This window comes from Cannabis sativa, chromosome 2 (assembly GCF_029168945.1).
Source record: "Cannabis sativa cultivar Pink pepper isolate KNU-18-1 chromosome 2, ASM2916894v1, whole genome shotgun sequence".
NCBI classification, from domain to species: Eukaryota; Viridiplantae; Streptophyta; class Magnoliopsida; order Rosales; family Cannabaceae; genus Cannabis; species Cannabis sativa.
In genome coordinates this window covers 70,208,877-70,222,489 of record NC_083602.1, presented here as the reverse complement: position 1 = coordinate 70,222,489, position 13,613 = coordinate 70,208,877, and the positions used below count along the sequence as shown (strand labels likewise).

Below are 13,613 nucleotides of genomic sequence, written 5' to 3'. Positions count from 1 at the left end.
GAAAACTTCCAGGAGGAATCGAAAGAACAAGAGGCAAGAAAGAGTTTCAGCAACTGCTGAAACATCAGAAATCATGGCTGCCAATGTGAACAATAATGCTGGAAACAATGGGGTAATAATGGTAATAATGGAGGTGCCGTGGAAGATCAAGCTAATGGCCGTAGCTTGAGAGATTACATTCTCCCTACTCTGACGGGAGTGCAGTCATGTATCAGGCCACCGGCAGTGGATGCAAACAACTTCGAGATTAAACCTGCCATCCTTCAAATGGTGCAGTCTTCAGTTCAGTTTGGTGGCCTCCCTTCTGAAGATCCTAATCTGCATCTCTCTAACTTCATGGAACTTTGTGAAACTTTTAAGGTTAATAGAGTTAGCGATGATGCTATTCGACTGAGATTGTTTCCATTCTCGCTCAGAGAACGAGCCAAGAGTTGGTTGAATTCCTTGCCACCTAATTCTACTGCCACCTGGAATGATCTGGCAACAAAATTCTTGTCAAAGTTCTTTCCTCCAGCCAAGTCTGCAAAGCTGAGAGGAGAAATCAATAATTTCTGCCAACAAGATAATGAATCTCTCCATGAGGCTTGGGAGAGGTTTAAAGATCTGATCAGGAGGTGTCCTCATCATGGTATAGAGAAGTGGATGCTGGTTCACAACTTCTACAACGGGCTGGTTGGTAATACTAGAACTCTAATAGATGCAGCAGCGGGCGGAGCTTTTATGAGAAAGAGTGCTAATGAGGCGTATGATCTATTGGAGGAGATGGCTCTAAACAATCAGCAGTGGCCAACTGAAAGGAGTCAATCTAAGAAGGTAGCTGGTGTGTTAGAAGTTGATGCCATCACAAAGTTAACAGCTCAGGTTGAGGCATTGACAAAAATAATTGCAGGGCAAGCTAAACAAGCCCAAATTGTTTGTGAGTTATGTGGAGGAAGTCATCACTTTTCGGAGTGTCAGTCAGATGTGGATGATTTGCCAATGGATGAAGCTAAAGCCATTGGGAATTTTTCACAGAACAACAACAACAACAATTATGGGTTCAACCAGGGTAACAACCGAAGAAATAGTGGGTTCTATCAGCAAAGAAATCAGAACCAACAGTTTAATCAGCAACAAGCCTCTGGTGGAAGTTCTGGTTTGCAAACAGATTTACTGCTTCAATTTATGACTGAAACTAGATCTTCAATTAAAGACCTGCAGACTCAGATGGGCCAGCTAGCAACTCAGGTAGCAACCTGCCCTCAAGGAAATTTTCCTAGCACAACTGAAGTTAATCCTAAAGAAAACTGCAAAGCAATTACCCTGAGGAGCGGTAAGAAGTATGATGGGCCCGAGTTACCACAACCAGTTGAGGTAGATGAAGAAATAAATGCTCAACCAGTGCAAACACCAACACCAACAGCAGAGAAGGCTACTGACAGCCCAGCACCACCACCACAGTCTCCACCTATTAGTATTGATCATCATGTGAAAATACCCTATCCTCATAGGCTCAGAAAGTCAAGCTTAGACAAGCAGTTCACCAAGTTTCTAGAAGTCTTCAAAAGACTTCACATTAACATTCCTTTTGCTGAAGCTCTAGAGCAGATGCCAAGTTATGTGAAGTTTATGAAGGAAATTTTGTCAAAGAAGAGGAAGATGGAGGATTATGAGACAGTGGCTCTAACTGAAGAGTGTAGCGCTATTCTACAGAAGAAACTCCCTCCAAAACTCAGAGATCCAGGGAGCTTCACTATTCCTTGTACTATTGGAAAAATTGAAGGAATAAATGCACTATGTGATTTGGGAGCCAGCATAAACTTAATGCCTTTGTCAGTGTTTAAAAGACTGCAGCTGGGTGAAGCAAAGCCAACCACGGTAACTCTTCAATTGGCGGATCGATCACTAGCTCATCCCAGAGGAGTCATTGAGGATGTGTTAGTAAAAGTTGACAAGTTCATCTTTCCAGCTGACTTCATTGTTCTGGATATGGAAGAAGACAGCAATGTTCCTATCATCCTGGGGAGACCTTTCTTGGCAACAGGGAAAGCACTAATTGATGTTCAGAAAGGAGAGTTAAAGCTGAGGGTACAAGGAGATGAAGTTGTATTTAATGTGCTCAAAGCAATGACCTACCCTATGGCTAGTGACAACTGTTTTGCAATTGATGTGGTGGACCAGTTGGTGGAGACAAAGACGCATGCTGAAGACCCTCTTAATCTGACTTTGGTACAAGAGGAGGTGGTGGAACAAGACGGTAAGGAAGCTTATGAGTATGCTTTGTGGCTCGAATCTTATGGACCGCTGAATAGAAAATACTATGAAGAGTTAGGAGTCATACCAACAAAGCCTACCCCATCTACTGAAAAACCTCCTCAACTAGAGTTAAAAGTCCTACCAGAGCATCTCAGGTATGAATATTTGGGAGAAAATAAGACACTTCCTGTTATTGTGGCATCTTCCCTATCTTCTGTAGAGACAGACAAGCTACTACGGGTGCTAAGGAAGCATACAAAAGCCATTGGATGGACTTTAGCAGATATTAAAGGGATCAGCCCTTCAACTGTAATGCACAGAATTTTAATGGAGGAAGGAGTGAAGCCAACCATTGATGCACAACGAAGATTAAATCCACCAATGAAGTAGGTTGTCAGAAAAGAAGTCTTAAAGTGGTTAGATGCCGGGATAGCATATCCTATTTCAGATAGTAAATGGGTGAGTCCAGTCCAAGTTGTTCCAAAGAAAGGAGGGATGACGGTGGTGAAGAATGAAAAGAATGAACTCATCCCAACCAGAACTGTCACGGGATGGAGAATTTGCATTGACTACCGGAAACTCAACAAGGCCACAAGAAAAGATCATTTTCCACTCCCATTCATTGATCAGATGTTAGACAAGTTGGCAGGTCAAGAGTACTATTGTTTCCTTGATGGGTACTCAGGGTATCACCAAATAGCTATAGCACCGGAGGATCAAGAGAAAACAACATTCACATGTCCATATGGTACTTTTGCTTTTCGACGAATGCCATTTGGGCTGTGTAATGCTCCAGCAACATTTCAGAGGTGTATGATGGCCATATTTTCAGATTTAATAGAAAAGTACATCGAGGTGTTCATGGATGATTTTTCAGTGTTTGGTTCATCGTTTGACCAATGTTTAAGCAACTTGGAATTGGTTTTAAGAAGGTGTGAAGACTCTAATTTGGTGTTGAACTGGGAAAAGTGCCATTTCATGGTTACAGAAGGAATAGTGCTGGGACACAAAATCTCGAAAGAAGGTATTGAGGTTGACAGAGCCAAAGTATCTACAATTGAGAACTTGCCTCCTCCAGTTTCAGTTAAGGGAGTTCGAAGCTTCTTGGGTCATGCCGGGTTCTATAGAAGATTTATCAAAGACTTCTCCAAAGTTGCCAAACCGCTATCCAATCTTCTCGCTAGTGGAGTACCTTTTGAATTTGGGAAAGATTGTCTTGAAGCATTCCAGATTCTCAAGGATAAGTTAATCTCAGCACCGATCGTGACTACACCAAACTGGGAATTACCTTTTGAAATCATGTGCGATGCAAGTGATTATGCCATTGGAGCAGTTTTGGGACAACGGGTTGACAAGGTATTCAGAACCATTTACTATGCAAGCAAAACCTTGAATGATGCTCAACTGAACTACGCTACTACAGAAAAAGAGATGCTAGCTATAGTGTTTGCATGTGACAAATTTCGACCCTACTTGATTGGCAATAAAGTGATAGTGTATACAAATCATTCAGCAATCAAATACTTGATGACTAAGAAGGATGCTAAACCACGACTGATTCGATGGGTTCTTCTTTTGCAAGAATTTGATCTAGACATAAAAGACAAGAAGGGTACTGAAAACTTGGTGGCAGATCACTCGTCAAGACTAGAGCTGGAAGAAAGTCAGAATACGAAAGAGGTACAAATAAATGAACAATTTCCCGATGAACAACTCTTTAGTGTGAGGGAAAGTCTTATGGTACCATGGTATGCTGATTATGTTAACTACTTAGCTGCCAATATCACTCCTCCTGAGCTATCTCGCCAACAATTAAAGAAATTCTTTTCCGAGGTGAAACATTACTACTGGGAAGAGCCAATCCTCTACAAGCACTATGCAGATCAGATAATAAGAAGGTGTGTGCCTGAAGAGGAGATGTACTCTATTCTTAATCACTGTCATGCTCTACCATGTGGGGGACACTTCAGTGGAACTAGAACAGCTGCCAAGGTGTTGCAAAGCGGATTCTTTTGGCCAACACTTTTCAAAGATGCTAGTACTTTTGTGAAGGCATGTGATCGTTGTCAGCGTACAGGAAACATCTCAAGGAGAAACGAAATGCCTTTGACAGGAATCTTGGAAGTAGAGTTGTTTGATGTATGGGGGATAGACTTTATGGGTCCTTTTCCTTCATCATTTAGTAATCTATACATTTTACTAGCTGTGGATTACGTATCAAAATGGGTAGAAGCTGCAGCAACACCAGGTAATGATGGAAAAACAGTTCTTCGGTTCCTTCAGAAGAATATATTCACACGGTTTGGTACTCCCCGAGCGATCATAAGCGATGAAGGGAGTCATTTCTGCAACAAACAGTTCGAAGCACTTCTTTCAAAATATGGTGTTCGTCATAGAACTGCCCTCCCCTATCATCCGCAAAGTAATGGCCAAGCCGAGATTTCTAACCGGGAAATAAAGATGATTCTGGAGAAAACGGTGCAGAGATCAAGGAAAGATTGGTCAAGAAAGTTGGATGACGCATTGTGGGCCTACAGAACAGCGTTCAAAACGCCAATCGGGATGTCACCATATCGGTTGGTGTTTGGAAAGGCGTGTCATTTACCGGTGGAGTTAGAACACAAAGCTTATTGGGCAATGAAAACTCTGAACATGGACTTAAAAGCTGCTGGGCAGAAAAGACTACTACAGTTGGATGAGTTGGAAGAATTTCGAAACGAAGCTTATGAGAACGCTAAGATTTACAAGGAAAGAACTAAGAGGTGGCATGACCGAAATCTAGTCAGAAAGGAGTTTCAACCTGGTCAACAAGTTCTACTCTTCAACTCAAGACTAAAGTTGTTTCCTGGTAAATTAAAGTCAAGGTGGTCAGGGCCATTTACGGTGATCAAAGTGTTTCCCTATGGAGCAGTGGAACTAAAAGGTGAAGGTCCTAATACTTTCAAAGTGAATGGGCAGCGATTAAAGCTCTACTTGGGAGGTCAATTTGATCAAACCAAGTCCGCCATGATTCTGGCGCCACTGTGAAGATCTCGATCAACGTCTAGCTAAGCGACGATAAAGTTAGCGCTAATTGGGAGGCAACCCAAGTGTTCTTTTGATTTAGTTGAACTCTTTTTAAGTTTACTGTTATTTTTCTTTTTGTCCATTTTTGTTAGTGAAAAAAAAAAAAATTATCAGTGGCCGCGGCCAGATAAGCCTTACAGAGAGAGGCTTAATTTCACGATTTCTAGCCGCGGCGAGGGAACATACCGCCGCGGCCAGATAAGCCTTACAGAGAGGGGTGTATTTTCACGAATTCTCGCCGCGGCGAGGCTACATGTCGCCGCGGCGAGAGTGGTCAGTTTTAGTTTAAAAATCCCAAATCCCTAACATTTCAAAAATCACACCCCATTCAAACCCTCTTCTCTCCACGCCGAAAACACCTTATTTCACCAATTTTTCTTCATCAAATCCCATTCAAAACTCCTTTTCACCAAATCTAACCATAAACTTTCATCATCAATCATCCTAAACCCTTATTTCTCTCATCAAACACTAATTCCCACTCAAAAATCAACCCCAAATCCCTAAAACCTCACTCAAATATTTCAAAATCTTTGTTCATCCTTTTCTTTCTCAAAAGCTTCAAGATTTCAACAATGGAGGATGATTAAAGGAGGAATTGTCATTGAGGTATTGATTCTAAGACTTCCAATCCAATTTTTTATTGAAGAATTTGTGAATTTGTTGGATAGTTTTGGATTATTTGTTGGATATTTGGGATTTTTGCGATATACATTGTTGAAATTGTTAGTGTGAATAGAATTGGGTTAGATTGAAAGGGATTTAAGTCCCGGGAAGTCGATTTTTAAGGGGAAGTGCTGTCGAAATTTTGAAAAATCTTGAGAGTTAGGAAAGAATTTTGGTGAGATGGGTCCAAAGAGGTCAAGAGTCAATGAGGAAGGGGGAGCTTCATCATCCAACCCACCTAGGGGTCGCTCTAATCTTGATAGAGTTAGGTTTACCAACATGGATGCTCAAGAGCGGTTTTTGAAATTGAAAGATAGGGCATTCATTGAAGATAGAGGGATAGACATTGTGAACCTAAGCCAAACTGCCAACATTCCCCCTGCATTTGCATCTATTAGGGATCAAATCCTACATAGGCAGTGGACTAAGTTTGTGGATGTCACTGAGCGTGGTAACCAAACTCTAGCTTTGGAATTTTTAGCCAACTGGCCTGAAAGAGAGGATGGCAAGGTAAGAGTTAGGGGGGTTAGAGTGCCTGCTACTACAGCCGATATTCATGCTCTTTACGACCTCCCCACTTTCACTATAGAGGAGCAACCCTTGAAACGGCAATTTCGAGAAAGAAGTTTGAATTATGTGGATATTGCTGAGACTCTAGGGTATCCTGGCCTGAGGTTCCATGAGCTTGCTGGAGAACCATACCAATTGTACCGATGTGAACTTAACCCAGTGGCCAAGGCTTGGCTTTACTTTGTTAGTGCAAGGATGCTCCCCAACAAGCATTTTTCTGATGCTCAAATAGACAGGATTAAATGGGTTTATGGCATTATGAAAGGGTATAATTTGAATGTGGGGGATATTATTCGAGTGACCTTTGACATAATGGTTGAGGGATCTTCCGGTGGAGGACTTGGGCTGGCTGGAATTATCACTGATCTGTGTGAGAAACATGGGGTACCGCAGTACTCATATGATACCAAAGCACCGCCACAGCGCCCTATTAACTTGGCCACTGTTCTTCGCTTCAAACCTCCTCATCCTCATGGTCAACCGCCAGATCAAAGAGGTCCTCCGGTAAGAGAAGAAGAGGAACGTGAGGACATCGAACCACCACGTCTTGTCGGGCCTCTTGACCCCGCCATGCAGTACACTCACGATCAGCTGAATTATCTGATTCAGCAGAACATGCATATGCAAAATTACATGGCCCAGCGGAGTATCTTTGATGAGCAGCAGGTGGCTCAATTGAACACACTTGTCACAAGGATGAATATCGGTGTGGATGATCCAAATTATTTTCCCATGCCACCCCGCTTCAACCCTTATGACCAGCCACCGCCGCCGAACCCCTTTTAAGGGGCTCAGGTAAGTTTCTCTCACCCTGGTTTATTTTCATACATTGGGGACAATGTGCATTTTAGTTTGGGGGGGGGGGAGACTTAAATTTTTCAGTTTATTTGTTTTAGTTTAGTTTGTTTTAGTTTTTTTTTTTTTTTTAGTCTTGTGTGATAGCTAAATTGAAAGATTGATTGAATTTTTGTTATTCACTTGTGCAATGGATTAAAACATAACTGTGTGCTTGACTTGCAACTGTTTGAATTAAGATGGATGTGTGCTAGGAAGTGATTCATGTAGATTTAAAACATTTGTTATTCTCACATATCACCTCTGTTCTATTTGGTTTGTGGAATGATTGATTGTACATGAAATAGAATTTGTTTGACATACTCTCTTGAAGCGAAATCCTTGATTTTTTCTGTTTGGAAAGTGATTTGGGCAAGTTTTCTTTGGAACGATTGAGCCTTTCAAGCCTACCTAGGAATTTTCACCATAGTATACCCAAAGTTGAGCCTTAGCCTGTTTTTAAAAAAAATTTCACCACTTAACTGAGCTGAATTCGTTATCTTTAACTCTTTACACCCTGAACATACCTTATTATGCCATGAGCCTTGAAGCAAGTTTGGGGGGGGGGGGGAAATAAGTGTTGTAAGTGGAGAAATAAAGTGTAGGGGTGAGAGATTGAGAAAAAAAAGAATAATATTGTGTGTTGTGCTTCCGAAAAAAAAAGAAGAAAAAATGCAAAAATGTCTTCTTGAAGAAAAAAAAAGCTAAGAAAATTATGAGGTACACACATAAGAAAAATTGCAATCTCTTATTTCTGTTCTTGGGATATATGGAAAGAAAGCAAAATAAATGTCTAGGCTTGCTTGGTTAATAGCGCTTATGGTATAATGTAGCCGAAATGACTTCTCACCTACCCATGTACCTAAGCCATGCAATGCTAACTGAAAAAGACCTATTGATTCCGAATAGAAATTTGTCAACATTAGTGGAGAGAGGTATGTCATTCAAACTTATTGATCATGTGTTAGTGGGATGTTGGAAAGTTTAGAACAGTTGTGATATTGATGGCAATTGCGATGTTTTATGTTTGTATGAATTACTTACTTGTACATTGCACATTCAACTTAGTTCTTAGAGTTGGGAAGTTGAAATTCTGGTTATTGATGGGTTGAAGTTGTGCAGGTGGTGGTAACAGTTAAATTGTCGGAAAGTTTAGCTATCATTGTCAGTTTGTTTATAGTTTAGTCTTAGTTTACTCGGGGACGAGTAAAGAGTTAGTTTGGGGGAGTTTGTTAGGCTATTTTTAGCCTATGTTTTGGATCTAATTTATGTGCGTTTTTCGCTGTGTCGGGACGGAATTACACTTGTTTTCTATGTTTTCAGGTTCTTTGGAATAAAAGAGGTCTCGGGTGCAGAAATTCGATAAAAGACGTGTTGAGCCGAAGAAAACACAATTTCTGAGTAATTGTGCATTTCTGGCCACGGCTAAACACAACTTGGCCGCGGCTAGATCTCGAAGTGTTTCAAGGTCACAGTCGCCGCGGCGATGAGGAGTCTCGCCGCGGCCATTTAAGAGATACAGAGAGACCTCTAATTTGCTATTATCTCGCCGCGACGAGAGGAAGTGTAGCCGCGGCAAGATCCTGTACGGAACAGGGGCATTTTCGTCCATCGAACCCTAAATTTTAGTTATAAATAGAAAACTGCGATTGGAAGTCTGGGAGAGCGATCAGAAACCCTAAAATACAGCTGAGAGCGGAAGGAAGAGCACAGAGATTGAAGTGAAGATCCAGAATTCATCCACCAACAGTTCTTTTCTCTATTCCTCGTTAATTTCTTTATGTTGAATATTGCTTTAGGAATGGTTATGGATTTGTTTCTGAACTAAATTTCCCATTTAGGGAGGATGATGATTGTTGTTTAATGTTTTGCCTAGTTAATGTTTAATTACCATTCCTGAATTCTTGTGTGTGAAATTATCTTAATTTGTTCTTAATTTCATGTTTAAGATTGATCACCTTGTGCATGCTCTATGATCTCAATTCAAAATCTGAAAAGTGAGAATTGAGAATGCTAAAATTAAGATAATCGATGTTCTATGTGAAACGAAAGTATTTGCATGACTTATGTGACGAGTAGATTATTACTTAATGCTGATTTCATGTTAGTTTAATTAAGGAATTAATTAGATAACATGTGATCAAGAATCTAGAAGATCTGAAAGGAGCTAGGTTATTTCATAATCTGTCATTCAGTTCAAGAATAGGATAGTAATTAAGCATTAATGATTTGGGTAAACAACAACAGGATTCTCCTCCCTATTATCTCATCTTGCTCAACTTTCAATTGTGTTATTAAGTTTTCTGAATTACTTGCATATTTTACTGTTTTTAAATCATAATTGCTTTCGATTTGCCGAATAGAATCATAAGTATAATTTAGTTGTATTTAATCCAATTCCCTGTGGGATCGACCTCACCTGTGTGAGATTTACTACTTGATTGCGTATACTTGCGTAGCGTTTATAAATTTAAGCAACAATGAGGAACACTTAAATATTAATTTATTGAAGTATTGTATTTTCCTCCAAATAACATTAAGATTTTTATAAGTAATTAATTATCCTATCGATGATGGTTGCTTACTAAAGATGCTTAATATGGTGAAGAAAATTATTAAATATTACAAATCACAATTTATCTATCCTTTCGATAGTGAATTAATGTATTGATTATAATATTTAATAGATTGTTCTTACCTATGTAAGAGTTCCATCTTGTTAATTTGTCTGAAAACTCTAGCATGCATAATGATCATTTGTTATTTTGCGATCATTTATTTATGAGAAGAGAGCACAAATGGCATGATTAAGTTATAACATGCATTTAATGGTTATTGCTCTTGTTTCTCATTAGCTTTAAGCAATCCAAGAACCTCTGCCATGTTGACGCTGAACGGAACTAACAACAAGCAGTGGGTAGAGTCTCTCATGATGAATTTGACTCTTATGAAAGTGGATTTGGCCTTGAGAACTGATGCACCTCCGAAACCTACTGATGATACCACTGAAAAGGATAGAAAGTCCTATGAGGATGGAGAACATTCCAATCGTTGTTGTCTGATGCTTATGAGGTATAACATGGATGAGTCCATTCGTGATAGTATTCCCCAAACTGAGATTGCAAAAGATTATCTCAATGCAATCAAGGAGAAGTACAAGAAATTCTCAAAGAATGAGAAAAATGAATGTCTGACTTTGTTCCATCGGACTAATTGTGCTGATTCAGGTGACATTAGATCGTACATTAACAAACTGATGGATTGTTACCAAAAGCTCAAGGGCATGGGATTGGATCTTGGTGAGAATTACATGGTCTGGTTTGTGATGGAAACCATTCCCTCTCAGTTTGATTCGATCATATCAATCTATAATGCTCAAAAGGAGCAATGGACCGTTGAGGAGATGACTGCATTCTTGCTAAGGATGAGGAGCACTTGAAAAAGGGAAAAGCAAGAAGCATCTCCATGGTAACGAACCCAAGCAATTCTTAGAAGAGAGAGTCCACTTCCAACAACTCTAGTGACCAAAAGTCCACTTAGAGAAGAAAGGCAGTGACAAATCGAAGAAGGCCGAATAGTTGGGAAGGGTACGTATATATGGAAGACGATACTAAAGTTAGAATAGAGTTTTTTTTTTGGGAATGTTAGACTACAGTTAAATACAAAATATTTTTGGAGTTGCAAGATGTTGCTTACTTGCCCTCTATTCGGAGGAACTTGTTTTCAGTATCTATTTTGGATAGACTAGGTTATAGTCTTCTTTTGGAAGTGGAAATATGATTTTGTATCGTGACTCTATATTGGTTGGTAATGGAAGTTTATGTGGAAACTTATATAAGCTTGATTTATATGATGTTGTTTCTGTTACTTCTCCCTCTTGCCTTTCCCTTCTTCTCTTAATGTTGTTGTTGGTTCCAAACGTGTAAGATTAGAATTGATATCTTCCATGCTTTGGCATAAATGTTTGGGCCATATTTCTAGAGATAGAATGGAGAGATTGGTGAAAGATGGTATACTTCAAGATCTCGATTTCTCTGAATTCACTGCCCGTGTTATTGTATAAAAGGAAAATAACTGCTAAGGTTAGAAAAGGGTAAGACTAATAAGTGCACAGATGTATTGGAAGTTATTCACAATGACATTTGTGGGTCCTTTGTTCCACCTGCTATGGGCGGCTATAAATACTTCATTACCTTCATTGATGACTTTTCCCGATATGGTCATATTGAGATCATTAGTGAAAAATCTGAATCTTTAGATGGCTTTAAGATTTTCAAGACGAATGTTGAGCTTCAAAAGGGAAAGAAGATTAAAGTTGTCAATTCTGATAGAGGTGGAGAGTATTATGGGCATTATGATGAAACTGGAAGGAAACCCCGGTCGTTTTCCAGATACTTGCAGAAACGTGTCATTGATGCAAGATATATATAATGCCACGTACACCCCAGTAGAATGGAATTGCTGAAAGAAGAAATCACACACTTCTTGATATGGTACATTGTACGTTAATTCATTCTAGCTTACCAAAGTTTTTATGGGGTGAGACATTAAGGGCCGCTGCTTATATCTTGAATCAAGTGCCTAGCAAGTCGGTTCCAAAGACGCCATACGAGCTGTGGTCAGGCAAGAAATCAAGTTTGCATTATTTTCACGTTTGGGGATGCAAGGCTGAGGTAAGGCCTTATAACCCTAAATCTAAGAAGTTTGATCTGAAGACTATTAGTGGGAGTTTTGTGGGGTACACTATTGGTTCAAGAGGTTCTAGGTTTTATTGTCCCTCTAACACCACCAGGGTGATGGAATCAGACCGAGCTGTCTATTTTGAGGATGAATTTGGTTCAAGTCAAGGGTCAAGTGAAATTGTATTCAGGGAAGAGCGTGTCTATGTCCCTATACCTGTTGCTTCCGCTTCCGCTTCTAATCCTACTAATGATCCTGTGATTGAACAAGTTCCAATAGAAGCTCATGTGGAACCTTAAGTTCCAGTACGAGATGAAATTCTTGATTTGGGGGACGATGAGGTTGTGGTGAGAAGATCACAAAGAGCCTGTAGGCCTGCTATTCCTGATGACTATCTTGTCTATATGCAGGAACATGAGTTTAATGTGCGAGATGATTCTGAGCCAGGCAGTTACCAAGAAGCTGTGAATAGTCCTAAATCTGCATTGTGGGTGGATGCAATGAAAGAAGAATTGAGTTCTATGTCACAAAAAGAAATTAGGGATTTGGTTGAACTACCCAAAGGTTGTAGAACCATCGGGTGCAAATGGGTGTATAAGATCAAACGTGACTCAAATGGGCAAGTAGAGAGGTGCAAGGATCGACTTGTGGCTAAAGGGTATAGCCAGAGAGAGGGCATTGATTTCAAAGTAACTTTTTTGCCTGTTTCCACCAATGATTCGTTGCAAATCATTGTGGCTATAGTTTCCCATTTTGATCTAGAACTCAAACAAATAAATGTAATGAGTGCCTTCTATAATGGTGACCTATATGAGGATGTGTACATGACTCAACCTATAGGTTTTGAGAAGTCTGGCATAGAACACATGGTTTGCAAACTCAAGAAGTAGATATATGGGCTTAAGCAAGCATCAAGGTAGTGGTATCTCAAGTTTGATATGATTGTCAGTGGATCAATGTATATACTGTTTGGTTTTATGCCCTAAATAAAACTCCATTTCAATGTAATCCATTTTATTGAACATCAATAAAGAAACAGAAGTATTTTTCATTCATTTGTGTATGTTTTGATTCATCTTATCAATTACTTGTCTATTTGATTTATAAATTCATCTGAAACCCTTTTCACATACTTGATCCTGTTAATTGTGTTGTCAACACTTTGGAAAGTAAACATGACTATGTGAATAAAGTTTCCTAGATTTATCAGACACAGGGTTTTACTGATATGATAATCTACAACAGAGTTTACTTGCATTTGGAGAAATGCTATGTTCTTTCCAAAGCATTGGTTAAAGTAAAGCTCAGGTTGGATGCATGGACTATGCATCGGAAGGGACCCATATTGAACTTTGACTTAGATTTATTAAACTTACCGTAATATCTATTCAAGTCAATATCGCCTAGTTGATCCTAGATCAAATGATCTTAATCCTGTTATGATTAGGCTCAATCTCAAGAGGCTATTCGTGTTCTTTGATTTGTTAGTTAAGCCTACTTTTAGGTCAGGGTAATACGTACATTTTGGGAACATGGTAGTGCAATTGAGTGGGAGCGCTAAC

General features: G+C 39.6%; 1 protein-coding gene and 1 non-coding gene across 2 annotated transcripts; one reads left to right on the top strand and one right to left on the bottom strand.

Annotated features, from left to right (window-relative positions):
• Positions 1–525: 525 nt before the first annotated feature.
• LOC115711795 (small nucleolar RNA R71) lies at positions 526–632 on the bottom strand. Its single transcript, XR_004010669.2, has one exon. It is a non-coding gene; the product is annotated as a small nucleolar RNA R71 (small nucleolar RNA).
• A 1,474-nt stretch (positions 633–2,106) lies between these two features.
• On the top strand, positions 2,107–5,325 carry LOC133034480 (uncharacterized). Its single transcript, XM_061109571.1, has 5 exons — positions 2,107–2,544; positions 2,684–2,694; positions 2,907–3,236; positions 3,351–4,068; positions 4,366–5,325. The coding sequence occupies exons 1-5, from the start codon at positions 2,107–2,109 to the stop codon at positions 5,260–5,262; spliced, it is 2,394 nt and encodes a 797-aa protein (XP_060965554.1). The 3' UTR covers positions 5,263–5,325.
• The last annotated feature ends 8,288 nt before the right edge of the window (positions 5,326–13,613 follow it).

Excerpts from the sequence above, each read along its gene's own strand:
- LOC133034480 (XM_061109571.1), top strand. The coding sequence starts at position 2,107 with ATGACCTACCCTATGGCTAGTGACAACTGTTTTGCAATTGATGTGGTG. Across the intron at positions 3,237-3,350 it reads GTTACAGAAGGAATAGTGCT|CGGGTTCTATAGAAGATTTA; the intron begins GGGACACAAAAT and ends CTTGGGTCATGC. Across the intron at positions 4,069-4,365 it reads TAAAGAAATTCTTTTCCGAG|TTGTTTGATGTATGGGGGAT; the intron begins GTGAAACATTAC and ends TTGGAAGTAGAG.